Source organism: Mizuhopecten yessoensis, unplaced genomic scaffold, assembly GCF_002113885.1.
Source record: "Mizuhopecten yessoensis strain PY_sf001 unplaced genomic scaffold, ASM211388v2 scaffold4401, whole genome shotgun sequence".
Lineage (NCBI taxonomy): Eukaryota > Metazoa > Mollusca > Bivalvia > Pectinida > Pectinidae > Mizuhopecten > Mizuhopecten yessoensis.
In genome coordinates this window covers 289,666-308,767 of record NW_018405528.1, presented here as the reverse complement: position 1 = coordinate 308,767, position 19,102 = coordinate 289,666, and the positions used below count along the sequence as shown (strand labels likewise).

Here is a 19,102-nt window from a genome sequence, read left to right as displayed (position 1 = left end):
TTGTTTACTATTTTCAGTGCAATTACCGCTCACTGGCCGATACAAAGGATGACAGTACAGACAACGCTGGTGACACTGACAATGATGTAGAGGGAAGAACTGGCAAGGGAGGAGGAGATCATTGTGTAAACAGACAAACAGTTAGTCCTGTTACTAAGGACTCCTCTAAGGAGGAGATGACGCAGGAATTACTGAAGGAATCATCGAAAGAGTTGTCTCAGGAGTCGGCCAACTTATCCTCAACAGAGGAAGCTGTCAGTCACATTCTGTCGGAGTCGGAGGACGTGCCCACTAAGTTATTTGGTGATGTTACCAATGATAATGACTGTGATAACAGTGTTAGGAATACAAATCTTAAGTCGGATGACGACCTTGACAAGAATGAGGATTCGGCGGATGATTCGGATGATGACAGTGACAGTGTGGAGAACAGTCGCGAGATTGAGGAGGCCGTCCATGCCCTTCAGGAGGCAGAACAGAACCAGGAACCTGAAGAGGGCGGAAATGACTCTGGTGATGAGGGTAGTAATGGAAGCCCAGGGGATGTGGAGATGAAGGCGGATAGTCCTGAGCAGGAACGGGAACGGATGACCCCAGATCCACTGCCTGTCCATGAACCAAGTCCCGCCCCTCAGCCAGCCATGACAGACTGTGTATCAGACACTAATAGTGATGTGCCCGCCCCTCTCACCCCCCAGGTCCCTACACCACCCCAAGTGGTAGAGGGGTTAACACCAGAGTGTACCCCACCTGTCGAGGAACAGACCACACCCACATCTATCCCACAAGTAGAGACCCTGCCAGTGACAGAGCCTAAACCTGTGGACACCACACCACAGAAAACCCCTGCATTGATAGATACTGATGATGTAGACTCGGCTTTGGAGGATGAGAATTCATCCGATGATGACATTCCAAGTGATGACAACTATACAGGACAATACTGTGATTCTCCTGTGAGAGAGACTCTCAATACTTCACAAAACTTTCAGGAAACTTTCACTGAGGAGTTGCGTACAAACTTTGACCGTGGTCCAGCTAGTAACATGTCTGGTCATGCAAGTAATATGTCGGGACCAGCAAGTAACATGTCTGTGACAGGACCAGCTAGCAACATGTCTGTGACAGGACCGGCTAGCAACATGTCAGTGACGGGACCGGCTAGTAATATGTCTGTAACGGGACCAGCAAGTAACATGTCTGTGACAGGACCGGCTAGTAACATGTCTGTAACGGGACCAGCAAGCAATATGTCTGGTCCGGCAAGTAATTTGTCATCAACTACTGATCAAATAGCACAGAGAGACCCTATGAACATGGGATGTGTGGAAACTCCCCCAGCTGCGACTGTGTCTGCCCCATCAGCCCCTCCTCCTGCCCCAACACAGGCTCCCCCTGCCCAACCTCCAACCCCAGCCCAGCCCCCAGTTCCACCTCCTGCTCAACAAACACATCCAAATCAAAACTGTGGCAATGTACAGAGCATCTATCCTTCACAAAACAATACTATTAATAACATTCCGAATGCCAACATGGCCTCGAACAACTACGCAAATGTAGACATCGATGTCGCCCAACTTGGATTGGAGTCGCCCACGTCCATCAGCAGTACAGAGATGACCAATCCAAACATGGGCGGGGACCCAGTGGGCAATTACTATGACTGTGCTCAGACACAGCAGATGTACATAAACAACATGATGGCCAGTGGCCGCTACATGGACATGGTCAACTCTCCTCACCCGGTCAGCTGTTCGTCCAGTGCTGGTGGTAACTATATGCAGTCTGGACCTGCCAACACCATGCCTAGCTACTGTCCACCACCACCTGTGTCCTCTTATGCGTCAGTGCTATTACAACCAAACAACACGCATAGGCTTACCCACAACAACACACCATGTTCCGTCCCTGTGGGGCGTCAGTTCGCGGGCCAGAACCAAGGAGGACCAAATCAGAACAATTCAAGTTGTAGTATCGCTAAACTACAACAGCTCACAAACGGGTTAGTTGACATTAATATGCCAGACAACACCATGACTCCTCCCCCAAACCTCACACCCCCACCCCCTGTGAATATGACGCCTCCCCCATCCATGATCAGGAACATGGCCACCCCACCCATATCGAACCTGCAGGCCCAGAATTCGTCGTCGCTTGTGCCTCAGTACAAACAGTACCAAAGACAAAGATCCTCATCTACGTCTGTGAGGAAAAGTCCCAATGTGACAGTTAACCCCAATATGCCCCCTTTTACACCCAATGTGACGATTCGCCCAGGCTCCAACATGATCACTGGCTATAACATGCTGGACAGCTATCGCATGCGTCAGCCCATGCTCAATCCAGGCTATATCAACCATGCTGGGTTCATTAATCAGCTCGGCCAGACGTCGCAGCTGCCCATGCAAATGTTGAATATGAATATGAACATGAACCCTGCAGCGCACCAACAATTCCAGCAGCACATGCAAGCGCCACAGTCCAATAACTCGTACCCTGCGTATGGTTACATGACCGCACCCACGCTTAACATGAATGGAATGATGCGCAGGTAGCACCCACTAACTTGCTCCTACAACATATCTCATACTGCAAAGGTCTTTATTTTTGGTGGCTCTCATTCCCTCTTTTTTCATGGTCGTCATTATTTTTTTCTAAGCATGGAATAATTTTGACATTTCAATGACGTTAATATTCATTTGAAGACGGCAAGAAAAAAATGACCCCACGAACAGTAAACAGTTTGTGAAAATGTGAAAAATTTGAACCATCAAAAATGGAGTACATTTACAGTAATCTATCATATTGTATTATGTGATCACCTCTTTCCATGCAAATATTAAAGTAATATAAGTACTGCCTTTGTAAATACTTTTCTTAAAGTTATTTGTACATTTTTTGTTTGTAAGTCATTATTATTATTAACTCTATTACATGATATATATGAATTATATATATATAGATTTATGTCCAGAATCATCATCGCTCTTTCACTGTCATTTCCAGAGGACTAGAATCCAGTCCTTGTAGTGTGTTTCATTAATGTTGATGATGTGAGTTCGAACTGTGGTGATCACACTCTCATTGTTAGTGCTGTCCCTGCTTGAAAGAAAAGAGCTCAACTTTTTAAGTTCATTGTTTGAAATCCTGGTGTCAGATTAAGTTTTGAAATTTTAGTGCAATTGTTTGCTATTCTCAACTATAACAATAAATGGAAAGTTTTACTTCAGATAAGTTCAATGCAGAGTAAAAAGTATGTTTGAAAGAGTTCTTATTCAATTCTAAATATTAAATAATTTTCTGAGAAGGGATGATACCTATAGTTCTGAGGGAGGACACAAGTAATCTGAAGCATGTTCTGTTTCTGGATCAATAGTTTCCCACAGAGTGATAAACAGCCAATGATGCAGTAAACTTGACAATGAAAGGAGTGACATCAACAGCTTGTTATTTGTGATCATTTCCAATTCTCCTTGTGACATGGTGCATCGTCACAGGATTTGTGTTTTTTTTTTGTACATGTGTGAGACATGTGTGATCTTTGTCCTGTTTATAAACTTTTTTTCTCAGGTATTCCTGTTAGACCTGTAATCAGGGGGTGTAAAGTATGTGTCGGTGCGTGTGTGTAAGTTAGTGAACAGTTAGGAACATAGGCCAGTTCAAGCAGGGAAACAAATTTACATTACAACCTTTTGGATGTGGTTAATTAAGATTGCATGCACTGCTCCTATAAGCATTGCATTGATTGAAGAATTTTAACCAAATTTTGTTGGGAGCATCTTCAGGCCAAAGGGGAACTGGATATTGCATAAATGGAAGGGTGAGGCAAACTAAATCTTAAAAAATCAATTTCTCTCTCGCTACAAAGTGAGGGATTTAAACCAAATTTGGTCAAGAGAACTCAAGGTTGTATAAATTGAGTATGTCAACCTCTTAGGGGCAGAGGGGCTGGGCCCAATATGGGTAAGTCTTTGACAAATCCTTATCCTCAAAATGGAGGGATTTTAACAATGTTTGTTTTATAGTTTGCCAAGTGGACTAAATGTTATATAAATGGAGGGTGAGCTCCTGTTGGACAGAGACAGGACCCAGTGGGTGAAATTGGATCATAACTTGAAAAACGTCTCGATTTCTACCCTATATCCATATCTAACCATATAGGTGGTGGTATCCAGTAGAGAAATAGGGTGGAAACACTTGAGGTTCCCACCCTATAGCCCGAGACTTACCTCATTACCATAACACGGATCAAATGTTGTATACAGGAAGAGTGTGAGAGACAGAACCAAAAATTGAAAATATCCGCAACTTCATATTTCATGAGAATATTTTGCAGTGATTGCTTAAATATCAAAGTGAGCAATTTAGGCCCTGTGAGCCTCTTGTTCTACCAATGTCTGTAACAGATCTAAAATAAGGATTGTAGAAGTTGTGGCATTGGTATACATGGCTGCATGACCATTTTTTGAATAACATTTTTTTTCTACTTGGGGACACCATTCTTTTTTATATTGATTACAAACCTTTGAACCATGAAGATGCAGTAGGATGAATTCATTCGCCTAAGAGATGTATTTATGAACCTAGTTTTTTGCTTCTTTCCATCTTTCAGCCATTCTTTGGTTTTCTGAAGAGTTTCCTGTTTATTCTGGCTGTCCTGGAGTAACGGTTCCAGAGAGTTTGTATTTGGCGGAGTTTCCTCCCTTTGTTATTTCTTGGTTTTGTATGGAAGTGTTATCGGTAGTATACACCGGGTTGTGTCGAACGGTCGGAGGGATCTTGTGTGCGAGATGAGATGTAGCTGGGCCGAGTTGATGTCCGACAGTTTTCAGAATGTTTAACATGACCTGTAGACTTGTCAACAGGATGTGCCCAGTGTATGGTATACTACTATTGATCATTACATCCATGCATGTCCCGACAATAACCAGGTCAGGATATAGATGTGGTCACTATTCCTCTGGTGGTTAAACAACTTTCACTGCTCTTCTTGGATGGGGAAGTTCCTTCTGGTTTTATAATTTTTATAATTGTGATGCACCTTAATTCCTTATTTGTCTTGAGTACAATAATTTCTTGCATACCAAAATCTTTTTCATGTACAGTTCCACTCTATTTTTCAAAAAAGTGAAAGCTGTTTTACTTGTATGGAAAGCCGTCTGATTTAAGAAGAAAAAATCCTGGTACATTTTTTGGTGGCATTGTGGAAAAGCTATGAAAACTTGTGTTGAGTGTCCCAATACAATGCTTACCATATGGTGTGTTGGCGGGACCAGCATTGGACTATTCTCCTGTTTAATGAAGGTCTGTTGTATATTGTATTATGGACGCCTGACCAGGTCAGTGTGCATTACTACACTGTTGTGTTATTTTTACTTGTTTGAAATGTACCAGTGTTTAAATTGATTGATATAGGGCGTTTTGTTGTTGATATGTGTCTTAGAATTCCAGTTTGTTTTATAAGCAGTAGTTGAATCTCATCCCCAGTTGATTACCTCTTTTGTTTAGGACAGCTGTATATACGGTTAAAATTAGCTCGGTTTTATATGGTGGTATGTGAAGTGAAGGTTAAAACTGATATAAGTTAGTTTGAAGTCGGTATAGAAGTTTCTCATTTAAACTAATGTAAAACTAAAAAGTCAATGGTGATCTTTAGTTTTCAAAGATTTTGGTTTTTGATTCAGAGAGCCAGGCTATTTACTTGTTAAAGATGCAGGGATATTTGTTTTTCATACTATTAAATGGACACACGGTCTACAATCTATGCATTGTGTTTCCTCTAGACAATTTCAGCACTAAATATTGGCGTGGGGTATGGCTTTGTTGGCGAATGTTCCCTCTCAGTATGCAAGTATGTCGCCAACATTGCAGTTTTTATAGATATGCATAGAAAAGGTAAAAAAATGGTAGATTTTTCTGTGATATTTCTTGCTCCTTGTGTTAAAAAGTCTGAATCCCTTCACTGCAGGTAATGTCCTATATTTGATAAGGAGTAACCGTGTGGGATATTTCTGTCCAACATCAGGCAGTTTAACTAAACATTTGATAGATAACAGTTAAAATTGTGTCACATTGGTATTGCATACCTGAGCATATTGGAGAAATCTGGGCCTATTCACCCATGTCAGTTCTCTGTGTCTTATGTTTTAAACAAATCTTCAATTTAAAATATAGGAGAAAATTGTTGTTCATGGAAATATCACCTCCATGTTCTTAATTTCAAGTTGGAATAAAACAAGCTTTGTTCTTGACATCGAAGTACTAACACTTGGACTATCCCGATCTGTAATCTATTAACAGCACTTCTGTGTGCAGTGCCCTGGATATTATTTTAAAACTTCTTCCATTGTGATCAAGTTTGACTGTGTAATCAAGGCAGTATCTAGAATTCTTAAGGAAACCATCCATTTCATTAATGTATATCCGATTTCATTCTTTTTCTGTTTGTAATTAAAACTTTTAAGTAGAAATTGAAAGCCTTCACACTTTATAATAAAAATATCAACTACTTATGTCAGGAATCTTGTGCAATAACCTGTATATTAAAATCTCAAATGCCATTAGAAATATTATATGTAAATACTTATGGTAAATTATGAAAAAGTCATTATAATCCAACCAGCAAAAAACTAGTTGTTCACTGCAGAATCTGGTACTTGCCATGTATGGATGAGTGTTTTATGAATGTTTTTATCGTTCAGACTGTTAGTTTGTTATTTAAGAGTGAAATTGGGTGGAGTTGTGTGTGTACGGGGAGGAGTCATGTGTGTTGTGGGTGGAATTAGTGTGATGTAGGAGGGCTTACATATGATTGACAGGTTTATAGAAATGCACGTGATTTAGGATCTAAGTTTTCGGTTATGTAATGTGGGTGACTTTGAGAATGTGTTACATGTCTGGTAGCAGACAAGTGCTTTGAAGAATTGGTTGTCTTTCGTTCTGTTGTAACAAGTGCAAGTATTATAATATTACTGGTGTTCATTCATCTTATCAGCTGGGCAACTTGTCAGGTGCCACTCTGGTAAGCGTCAGAATATTTGTTATATTTTTGTCTAGAATGTATATATGTGATGCCATCAATTTGTGGATTGTGCATTTTAAAACATACAAAAAAAGTTAACAATAAATTATGATCTTTTTTCAGAACTGAAAATTATTTTGTTTTGATTTATTTTTTACTTCACCTGCCGGCAACTTTTACAAAGAAACACATCGCTAGTTTACTTTGCTGGTGAGTTCCAGTTGATGAAACCTGAGATGTATCTATATGGTCTTTGTTTGTAGTTGGTAATTAGATTTCACTGTGTTATGATAAAACTACTAGTGAAAGGTGATAAAGGGAGTTAACTCTTACTTCCAGTTGTAGTTGTCGGGTAGCCTCATCCCTGGTAGATTTCCATAAGCTTACACATTGTAACCTTGTCATTAATTAATCTACATAGTCCAGATTGATGAGCTAAAAATACCAGCAAAATATACATAGTCCAGATTGAGGAGCTCAAAATACCAGCAAAATCTACATACTCCAGATTGATGAGCTCAAAATACCAGCAAAATGATAGACTACCTGTAATTACTATGGGACTCCAGGGTAATAGCATACTTTATAAAGTTGTCGACTTCACTGACATGCACCAAAAATTAACGTCAACATTTGGTAACCATGGTACCCCATGTCTCAATGCCACGATATAAGTAACAACTTGGCCCGCTGTCATCAGATGGTGGGCTGTTCAAATAATCCTTCGAAAACCAATTCTTGTTATTGCTATTTCTCAACAAGTCCTGGACAGATCCACCGACCTTAATGGTCAAGGCGTGATTAACATATCTTTATTGAAACTTGTAAGTAGGTTCCTCTTAAGTCTTTTGTTTTTGCATGTTGAATATGAAGGTTGGTCAGAAAAAGCATGCCGGCCAAAGGCAGCCATTTTCAATTTTCATCAATTTGGTAAAGTTTTTATCACTATTTCTCAAGAAGTGAAAGGTCTAGAGTCATAATACCCTAGTAGCTCATTGGGATGGAAATAACAAAGTTTGCAAAATATATTATCTTGACCTACTTTCAAGGTCATAGGGGTCAATTATTTAAAAACCTCTTCAACAGTTTCTTGCCTAGAAACCTAGAGTGGTGATACTGTATCAGTGCTGTGCCGTGGCGCATCTTCCATTGTCCGTCAATCGATGTTTCATTTAAAACTCGACTAACATGTTAACCCTGACTAGATTTGGCCTGGAGTATCCTTCGGCAAAAGGAATTCAATTTTGTATAAATGGAGAGTGTTGTCCTAGGGACAGAGGGGATGGGGCCCAATTAGGGAAACGGGGTAAACACACGTGGAGGAATTTTAACCGAATTTGACGGAGAGCATCCTAGGGCTAAGGGGACTTAATTTTGTATGAACGAGTTCCTGGATAAACTTTACTTCGAACAACTTTTAAACGCTACAAGGGTTAAAAATGTAAATAAGTCTGACTTCTTGATGACAAAAAAGTTTCAGGTAAAATATTTAACCGTTAGTATATATAGGGACGGTGTACTCTCAATTTTCCTCAAATACATCCTTAAATTACCTTGGCTGTAAATAGGACGTTACACAAAATTAAACCAACCCTCAAATAAATGATCTGACATAATTTCAAGGTCACAAGGGTCAAATCGAATAATAATAATATGTATTCGGTAAAAGCATGATACAGGTACAAATATCACATATGATCACAGATTTCGATTGCATAATAATCACAGATTTATCACAGTACTTAGATTATCACAATGACATCAATGTTAATATCACAAATTTTGGAGCACTATAAATACAATGTATCTGCATGTCCCATGAAAGCTGGGTGGCAGCTTATTTCCAATGGGGTCCTCTAGTAAAGATCTTAATTACTTAGACAACAATAGGTCCTAAGAATTTGACAATATAAGATGGTATAATTTCTCGTAATAATATATATATGAATAGAATAAGTTGTATTAACTGGTCAAATATGATGATGTTATATTATTTCATCAAAATAAGATGTTATATTATTTGACAGTTTAAGATGGAGTTGTGTTTTACGTATCATTAGAAAATAAGATTGCCTTCTAATAATATATATATATAGGTGGGGCTGTGCAGGATGTTATTTCCACTTGTAATATTAAAATAACAATTATATGTACTACTGTACATACCACAATGCAAGATGATGTCATTCTTGCAGATATTTTGTAACAATATAAGATGGTGTTGGGCCATATACATTTATACTGTGTTACCTGTGTGTAGAACAAACAACAGGTGGTTGGGCCAATCCCTACCAACCTATTATCTGTCTATCAAATTATAACAAATTGGGGTATACTACATATATAAAAATGATTTATTAATAAACTAAAGACTGAGGATGATGGTAATAAAATCTTCCGCAACATTTTAAAAAAATACATATTGAATTGGTAGTCACTAAAAATAGGTTAACTGGAACAAAATTACAGCCTCATTTGAATGAGATTGAAATTAAACATTGCAAAGTAGTACTTTAGTTAAAATTTTAGTAATACATGTTAGAAGAAGTTTAGAGTCGCCCACTAGGATAGAATAAAAATTACCTTTAAAAGATGAATTCTTGCTCAAAATCAGTTTTTGCCAAATCTTGTAAGTACTTTCTTATCTCGCTTTTGAATTTCATCTTGTGATCTATAGATTTTATTGAATGTGGCAAGTTATTCCAATCTTTGATAGCATTATAGAGAAATGATGACGATTCCACACCTTTAATATAAGGAATGTTGAAATTCAGATCACTGTTCCTGGTAAAGTGGCTTTTTCTCTCTGTTCTAGTAAAATATTCTTTCATATAGGATGGACATTTGCATGGAATTGTTATGTTAAATATTAAAGACATGGTTAAAACGGAGCTGTTTCACCCTGCCCCCAACATCCAACATATTAGCTATATGCCTGTAAAATATTTGACATCTTAGTTTAAAATAGCGTGACCGTTTATTATCCCTACATTTATATCGAGTCGAATTCCTTTACCGATTCGACAGCTGTTAGGTTTACATATTAACTGTAGTAGAATCATTCTATTTCACAATAGTCAGTAAAATTCTCAAAACGGCATAAGTACAATCTTCGCATCAACGTCCATGACGCATACTGCTACCAATATAAGATATGGAGTGGTTCAGAGATCGGCTTTATCAAAACCACGAAATATTTCTGGCGTGCGCTTTGGCAAATCCCAATTTACTCACGTATCTAAATTGTGACGAGCCTGGAACTTAGGTATAAATACTAGAAGGACTTGCGATAAGCCCTTATCTACTTGTAGACGACACTTGCTTTCGGACAGTGACCCACCAATAATGAAGACAAAGCGGATACTCGACGTCATATCGACCTTACTCTGCATTTGTATCGTTAATGCAGGTATGTGTTTAATCCTTTTTATAAGAAAAATAACATAAAAAATTGTCATCGCAATCCTAGCTAGCTGACGATTTGATTTTAGATCTACCAGAATTGTTATGATTCTACAGGATTGATGGCCTGTGATGGTTTCGCGTCAGAACCTTCCCTGTTACTTGGCCGCCTGTATGAGGTACATCGTGGTCACTAAATTCCTGTCTGTTGTGTTAAGAATGATTCTTAAGACCAAAGAGTTGTAAGGATATTATATTAACGTTCTTCCCTGTTTATTGAGTTTCCGTGGCACAGTGGTTTTTGTATGTCATGGCATGTTTGACACAGGTAACGCTTTACCTCCCGGACCTTCTGGTTTTGCCGCCTTCATCTTGTGATTTGGCGTTTCTTTGTAATCTGTCTTCTCTATCTTAATTACATTATAAAACAGATTTGTTTTTTAAATGATTTGCGATTAGGGTAAGGGTACCAACAAGTCGGACCATTGTCACTATTGCGAAATAAACAAACACCTCACGTATGTTACCATTAACATTGATACGAGTTTACAGCATCAAAATGACTTTCCGCTTTATGGACTGAAAAACCTTTAAAATAAGTTCGACAGGGGAAGTTACTCTAAGCAAGAAAAAACTCAGTCGAAAAAAGTCTTGAATGGAACTCTCCTTTGCGATTCGGGCGTACTCTTTACCTTTAAGTTTAATGAGAAAACATACGCTTAAGAAATTTTAAAAAGGTGTTATAATCAAACACTACTTATAATTTATGATTCAAAATTTTGTTCTATATAGCCAGGCTTTCTGATTGCACAGGTTCTATTTATATAGATCGGAACCTATTTGAACAAAAATAATCATCAAATAATATACAACGTCAACACGCTGGTAAAAATATACCATAGAGTACTTTTGATATACAAAGGAATCTGTAAAACAGAATCTGTCCAATCTGGATGTTTGTTTAAACCGTGCCGCTCTTGTTACCCCCTGGCAGTGGTCGGACGGAATAGCTCTACGTTCTACGAAGTCTCTGGCCCCTGTGAGTAGCATCGGTTATGGTCAGTGACGTAACACATCTCGTCATACGAGTAATAAGCTGGCGGTGTGTAAGATGCGTTGCGGCTAAAAAACTCACCAGAAGGTCTGCGTAATAGGATGTTTATGACATTGTTAGCGCGGATTTTTTTTGCGACCTTTCAGATAAAATACTGTTAAGATGAAGTATGAAAATTGAAAGTGGCTAATATTGAAAACACACCAGAGATATATATATTCGTTATTTGTTTTTGGCCGAATGTTGTTGATGTTTTGCTAATTTTCATATCTATAAAGTAAAATAAGCAGACCTTTCTAGATGAACTGGAAGGTACATTTCGTATAATGATATATACTAAAGTATTTTAATCTACAGAGTGTTGTTTAAGAAATGTACTAAACATTGCATGTAATTGTAGCATAACGATAGCTGTAGAGTTGTGTAGCTATAGCGGTGTACTGTAATATATAAGTTGTGGAGTTATCGTTTCATTAAGTAATGTTACAACCGGTGTTCCGAATAGCAAAATCAGCTACCAATCAAAAGATAGCCAAACCACAACACTAACTTAATGTCAGACAAACACAAGAAGTGAATCTCGGTGTACTGTCAATGATATCACGGTGTACTGTCAATATTCTAGGACAAAGATATCACGGAGTACTGTCAATATCCTAGGACAAAGATATAACGGTGTACTGTCAATATCCTAGGACAAATATATCACGGTGTACTGTCACTATCATAGGCCAAAGATATCACGGTGCACTGTCAATATTCTAGGACAAATATATCACGGTGTACTGTCAATATCATAGGAGAAAGATATCACGGTGTACTGTCAATATTCTGGGGCACAGATATCACGGGGTACTGTAAATATTCTAGGACAAAGATATCACGGTGTACTCTAGGACATCCTCAATATTCTAGGACAAAGATATCACGGTGCCCTGTCAATATTCTAGGACAAAGATATCACGATGTACTGTCAATATCATAGGACAAAGATATCTCGGTGTACTGTCAATATCCTAGGACAAATATATCACGGTGTACTGTCCATATCATAGGACAAAGATATCACGGTGTACTGTCAATCTTCTAGGACAAAGATATCACGGTGTACTGTAAATATTCTAGGACAAAGATATCACGGTGTAGTGTCAATATTCTAGGACAAAGATATCACGGAGTACTGTCAATATCCTAGGACAAAGATATCACGATGTACTGTCAATATCATAGGACAAAGATATCACGGAGTACTGTCAATATTCTAGGACAAAGATATCTCGGTGTACTGTCAATATCCTAGGACAAATATATCACGGTGTACTGTCCATATCATAGGACAAAGATATCACGGTGTACTGTCATTATCATAGGACAAAGATATAACGGTGTACTGTCAATATCCTAGGACAAATATATCACGGTGTACTGTCAATATCATAGGACACAGATATCACGGTGTACTGTCAATATTCTAGACAAAAATATCACGGTGTACTGTCAATTTCATAGGACACAGATATCACGGTGTACTGTCAATATTCTAGGACACAGATATCACGGTGTACTGTAAATATTCTAGGACAAAGATATCACGGTGTAATGTCAATATCCTAGGACAAAGATATCACGGTGTCCTGTCAATATTCTAGGACAAAGATATCACGGAGTACTGTCAATATCCTAGGACAAAGATATAACGGTGTACTGTCAATATCCTAGGACAAAGATATCACGATGTACTGTCAATATTCTAGGACAAAGAGATCACGGTGTACTGTCAAAATGCCAGGATAAAGATATCACGGTGTACTGTAAATATTCTAGGACAAAGATATCACGGTGTAGTGTCAATATTCTAGGACAAAGATATCACGTTGTACTGTCAATATCATAGGACAAAGATATCTCGGTGTACTGTCAATATCATAGGACAAAGATATCTCGGTGTACTGTCAATATCCTAGGAAAAAGATATCACGGTGTACTGTCAATATTCTGGGGCACAGATATCACGGGGTACTGTAAATATTCTAGGACAAAGATATCACGGTGTACTGCCAATATTCTAGGACAAAGATATCACGGTGCCCTGTCAATATTCTAGGACAAAGATATCACGATGTACTGTCAATATCATAGGACAAAGATATCTCGGTGTACTGTCAATATCCTAGGAAAAAGATATCACGGTGTACTGTCAATATTCTGGGGCACAGATATCACGGGGTACTGTAAATATTCTAGGACAAAGATATCACGGTGTAGTGTCAATATTCTAGGACAAAGATATCACGTTGTACTGTCAATATCATAGGACAAAGATATCACGGGGTACTGTCAATATTCTAGGACACAGATATCACGGTCTACTGTAAATATTCTAGGACAAAGATATCACGGTGTAGTGTCAATATTCTAGGACAAAGATATCACGTTGTACTGTCAATATCATAGGACAAAGATATCACGGTGTCCTGTCAATATTCTAGACAAAAATATCACGGTGTACTGTCAATATCATAGGAGAAAGATATCACGGTGTACTGTCAATATTCTGGGGCACAGATATCACGGGGTACTGTAAATATTCTAGGACAAAGATATCACGGTGTCCTGTCAATATTCTAGACAAAAATATCACGGTGTACTGTCAATTTCATAGGACAAAGATATCACGTTGTACTGTCAATATCATAGGACAAAGATATCACGGTGTACTGTCAATATTCTAGGACACAGATATCACGGTGTACTGTAAATATTCTAGGACAAAGATATCACGGTGTACTGTCAATATTCTAGGACAAAGATATCACGGTGTACTCTAGGACATCCTTTTTTATGACTGCAATGTTAACCACTGTATTCCGACAGATTACAACACGGTTACAACAATAATTCTCAAAAAGTTACTGTCAGCTGGTCTATTGAAGGCAGGTTTACAACGCCGTAGTCACAAGAATCAAGTTAATCAACAAATTAGCCGATTGTTAAGTGGGCCGAAAAGTGTTATGTTGTTTTACGCAAACAGCTTGCACGCTTAGCAATGACATTCGTAACCGGCTTTGTTAGGTACAATATATAGCACAAGGTGACCCAAATTTAAGCTATCTTGTTCGTGAAGGTCATAAACTGTCCTTGTATTATTCTTATTGTGTAACGTTCTTATCCCTTATGTGAAAATAGCCTACGGGCGTAATGTTCACGTATTCAATTTCAGGAAGTAAAATTTCATCGGAGCCCTATAAGAACATTTTGGGGATTATCCGTGCCATTTCACTGATTCTGGATAGGTTAACACAATGCAGTTTCTACAAAATTCGAATTATGACTATCCAACACTAGGACTATATCGAAATTACGAGTTACCTCCCGTTGACTGATGAGCATGTGTACGGTTTTTCATTTAGCAGAAATATACAAGGACATAGAAAGACAAGGGTCCCTCCTCCTTCCATAATTCAGCTAATACTTTAGTGCGCTACACATGTGTTTTCGTTGTTTACATATTTTTGCTTCCCTTCTTCACCTTTCTCACCTTTGACCTATCCTGCCCTGACCCCGGTACCGTCTCTCCTCCCGAGTGCCCGACGACCATGGGTGATTGATTTAGCTCAATAGAGAGTGGCAGTCGGTTGTTTCTACCAACGTACACATGGTATATTAACTAAACAGCAGTTTTTATTTTATAATATTTACATTTGCATGGCATTGTCACTATATAGCCTCTTTGAAAGCTGTGTCGTTGATGGGACTTTAATTACCATGCATCACGAGACACAATTCTTAGCGTATTAATACAACACTGACCGGAACTACAATATCCAATATAAATAAACATGGTACGGCTGCTGAAATATCGCCGGGCATTGTGAGATTTGACAATATCATTGTAAATTTATGTGCAAAATAAAAAGTAAAATGAAAAACACTTTTATTACAACGAAAACAAGACCAAGGTCTGCAATATCGTACAAAATGCACATGGGTTGAAATCCCCAATGCTGGCAATGGAAACAATTTTAACGCTCATGCAATTTATCAGAAATGTCGTCTGTTACACTGCACTGGTCAACAGGGGTTCGTTACAAATGTCTGAAATAAACATATTCTATAGACCTACTGACACATATGTTACAGACCTACTGATATGAGTCACAGCACACATAAACATTTCAGACATTTGTAACGAACCTATGCTCCGTCGCAAGATCACCCACTTCAAACGCTATCAAGTTTCACGCGTCTCGCATCTACGGTTCCTCAGTTTAATTCTGACGACAGGTCAAATAACGAGGCTGTTATAGAATCTACCGACTGTTGTCAGGTCCACATACAATTAACAAATAAATTCACGTCTGGATTCTTCATAAAATGAGCAAAGAGAAAAGTTCGAATAAACTTCCAAAAATAACTCCCTCGTGGAGGGCAAGGTCGGATTTACGGTGTTCACTGTATTTGTCCATGCGCGAAATTTGCTCCGGGGGAAAATCGAAACAATTTAAAATCTAACTTTCAGCTCAGTGTTCTATTGATAAACTTAAATCATCCTATATACATATCATACGCAATTGTATTGACACTGAATTATGGAATAAAATTGAAGTGTTTGTTAAAATTTCAAAGTACTACTTTGTTTGCCAATCAGCACGCGACAATACGCTGTTCAAACTATTGAACGAAATTGTGTGGACTGTCGATAAGGCGGGCCTTTGTAATTTAAAATATAAATTATAAGTTAAAAAAGAAAATAAGAGGCAGAGAAAACGTAAATATAAGTATTGAACTGTTTGTATATGGTATTTATGATCTATTTGAATGACACAGCTTTGCAAGCAAACAATTCATAATGCGCTAGCGCGCATTATGTTGTTTGCTTGCAAAATCCCATACAAAAACTGTTCAATGCTTAATTCATATACAGGACATTGTCAAGGGCTGCAGGTTTGGTATGAGTTATATTTAGCCTGAACTCCTTTACGCTGTACATGTTACCCTATGTTGTACCGTGAAATTAAAATACACAGTCAATGTTTAATTACTTATTTTTCCTATGTAACGAAGCATATATGAAAATGTTTTAATATTGTATTAATACAACCCGATTTCTAAAACATCGGATAACTGTGTAATACTTTTATATCTCATCTCATACATGAAGCTGGAAATATTGAAATGACAAATTTAGGTAAAGCAACATCTTGAATGATTACCTAGGGTAGAGCTTAGGACGGTTCTCCACCATATCTGACATATACCTTTCTGATTAGATGACATTACAGACATTTTGAAATCCTTAAACAATCAGTCATAACATGTTAAAAAACACAGCACATACAGTAGCTTTTCCGTTATCATTGATATTTGGATCTTTTTGGAAACTGGAACCTTTCCAAAACCCTGGAAACAAGCGTTAGTCATGCCGTTATTTAAAAAAGTGGATAGATAAGATTCTGCCAATTATAGACCTATTTCATTACTTAGTACTGTTGGGAAAGTTTTTGAACGACTAGTTGTAAAATATATAAATAATTATTTATTAGAAAATTCATTGATATATAAATACCAATCGGGTTTTCAGTCTGGACATTCTACAGTACATCAATTGATTGAAATTTATCATTACTTGATGTGAAAATCTAGAAAAAAGACCCACATGTTTAGTTTTTTTGCGATATATCTAAAGCGTTCGATCGTGTGTGGCATAAGGGACTGGATGTAAAACTAGAAAATTATGGTATTTCGGGAAAATTGTTGAATTGGTTAAATATTAGACAACAACAGGTATTTGTTGGCGATACTAAGTTACATATAAAAACTACTAAAGCTGGTGTTCCACATGGTTCGGTTATAGGTCCTCTATTATTAATTCTCTATATTAATGATATTTCTGTTAATCTTGAAAGCCTATCCAAATTGTTTGCAGATGACACCTCTTTATTATGTTCGGAAGAAACTAAAATTAACAGTGACTTAGTTAAGATCCAAAATTGGGTGAATAAATGGTTAGTTAAATTCAACCCTGTAAAAAACGAAAACATTACTTATTTTAAATATAGAACTTGATTATGTTATAGATATTATTTTTAATAATGAAAGTGTTGACTTCGTGGATAATCATAGACACCTGGGATAAGTTCTGGATAATAATTGTAAATGGAGTAACCACATTGATAATATATGCCAAAACGGTTCAAAACAGGTAAGTGTACTGCGCAAACTAAAATATACATTAAATAGACCAACTCTCAATAAAATATACAGATCCTATATTCTTCCATTACTAGAATACTGTTGCGAGGTATGGGATGGGTGTACTCTCTGTGACGCGGACAAACCTGAAAAACTTCAACTTGAGCCTGCACGGATAATTACGGGTTTACCCTCTTATTCTAGCAGATGATCTTGTACTCTGAGAGCGGATTCGAACCCTTATCTCAGAGAAAATCTAGGAGAAAACTACAACTATTCTACAAAATTCACAATAATTTTCACACCAACATATCTCACCCCTCTACTGTCTCCTCTTGTCTCAGAAAATTAACAATACAAACTCCGTAATGCCGATGATTATTCTCTACCGAATTTCCGACTTCAACTTTCAAACGCATCCTTTTTCCATTCTACAATCCGACTTTGGAACCAATCAGACCTAGACATAAGACATAGAGTTTCACACACGGCGTTTAAGAATTCTCTCATAAATCTTCAAAATTTACAAGTTCCAAATTATTATCTGATTGGCGATAGAAAACTAAATATTTTACATACCAGATTAAGAAACAGAGCTAGTACCTTAAATAATGATTTATTCCATGTAAATTTAATAAATTTCCGACACTGTCCTCAAAGTGGTCATCCCGTTGAAGATACCCATCATTTCTTTTTTGCTTGTAACAAATATGTAGAACAAATAATGAGATTATATCGTGAACTGAATGATTTCATTCCTCTGGACCTGCAGCTTATACTTTTTGGTAGTTTGAAATTAAGCCAACAGGAAAATGAAATGATATTTCAACACACTCTACAATATACTCTATATATAGATTCACATAGATATTGATATATCTCTCCCCCCTCCCACACCCAACACAACCCACACCCTCCACTTTTCAACATAAATTGTACGTTCTTTGTATTAATTATCTATGTTGGTAATTAATTAGTGGACAATCATTTTTATCTTAAATGTTGAAGAGTTGTGTTTCTGATCTTCCCCGATACAAACGGCACTTGTGAAATGAAAATACCAGAAGGAATGGAATTTACAAGGAGAAGGCAACAGTGGCACGGGAAGTGATGAACATTAGAAAAGCAGAGTGTTTTGAATAGTGGACAGTGTTACTAGTGCCGTTTGTGTCCGAGAAGATCGCTACCACGATCTCACATTAGATATCTTCAAGTTGTGACTGCCCCCCCCCCCACCCCCCCTCTCTCTCTTTCTCTCTCTGTAACACTAAACTTAATTGAACATATTAATTAAATTAAATTTTCAATCCTGTATATATATAAATTATTATGTTATTGGGAAAAGGCTTCATATAAGTTGGACAACATGTGCCCAATCCCTTAAGTATATTAGTTGCCTCCTCCTCCTCCTCCTCCTCCTCCTCCTCCTCCTC

General features: G+C 37.7%; 2 protein-coding genes across 5 annotated transcripts in view; both read left to right on the top strand.

The window, feature by feature from the left end:
- LOC110448947 (histone acetyltransferase KAT6B-like) overlaps window positions 1-7,147 on the top strand; it is a 43,192-nt gene extending 36,045 nt beyond the window's left edge. For all 4 annotated transcript variants that reach the window (XM_021495465.1, XM_021495467.1, XM_021495466.1 and 1 more), the window contains exon 19: window positions 18-7,147. In XM_021495465.1, the coding sequence (XP_021351140.1) occupies window positions 18-2,555 (2,538 nt within the window). In that variant the 3' untranslated portion in view covers window positions 2,556-7,147. The remainder of the gene's footprint in view (window positions 1-17) is intronic.
- A 3,186-nt stretch (window positions 7,148-10,333) lies between these two features.
- LOC110448945 (suppressor of tumorigenicity 14 protein homolog) overlaps window positions 10,334-19,102 on the top strand; it is a 30,766-nt gene continuing 21,997 nt past the window's right edge. Inside the window, exon 1 of the mRNA XM_021495463.1 lies at window positions 10,334-10,430. Coding sequence (XP_021351138.1) covers window positions 10,367-10,430 — 64 coding nt within the window. The 5' untranslated portion in view covers window positions 10,334-10,366. The remainder of the gene's footprint in view (window positions 10,431-19,102) is intronic.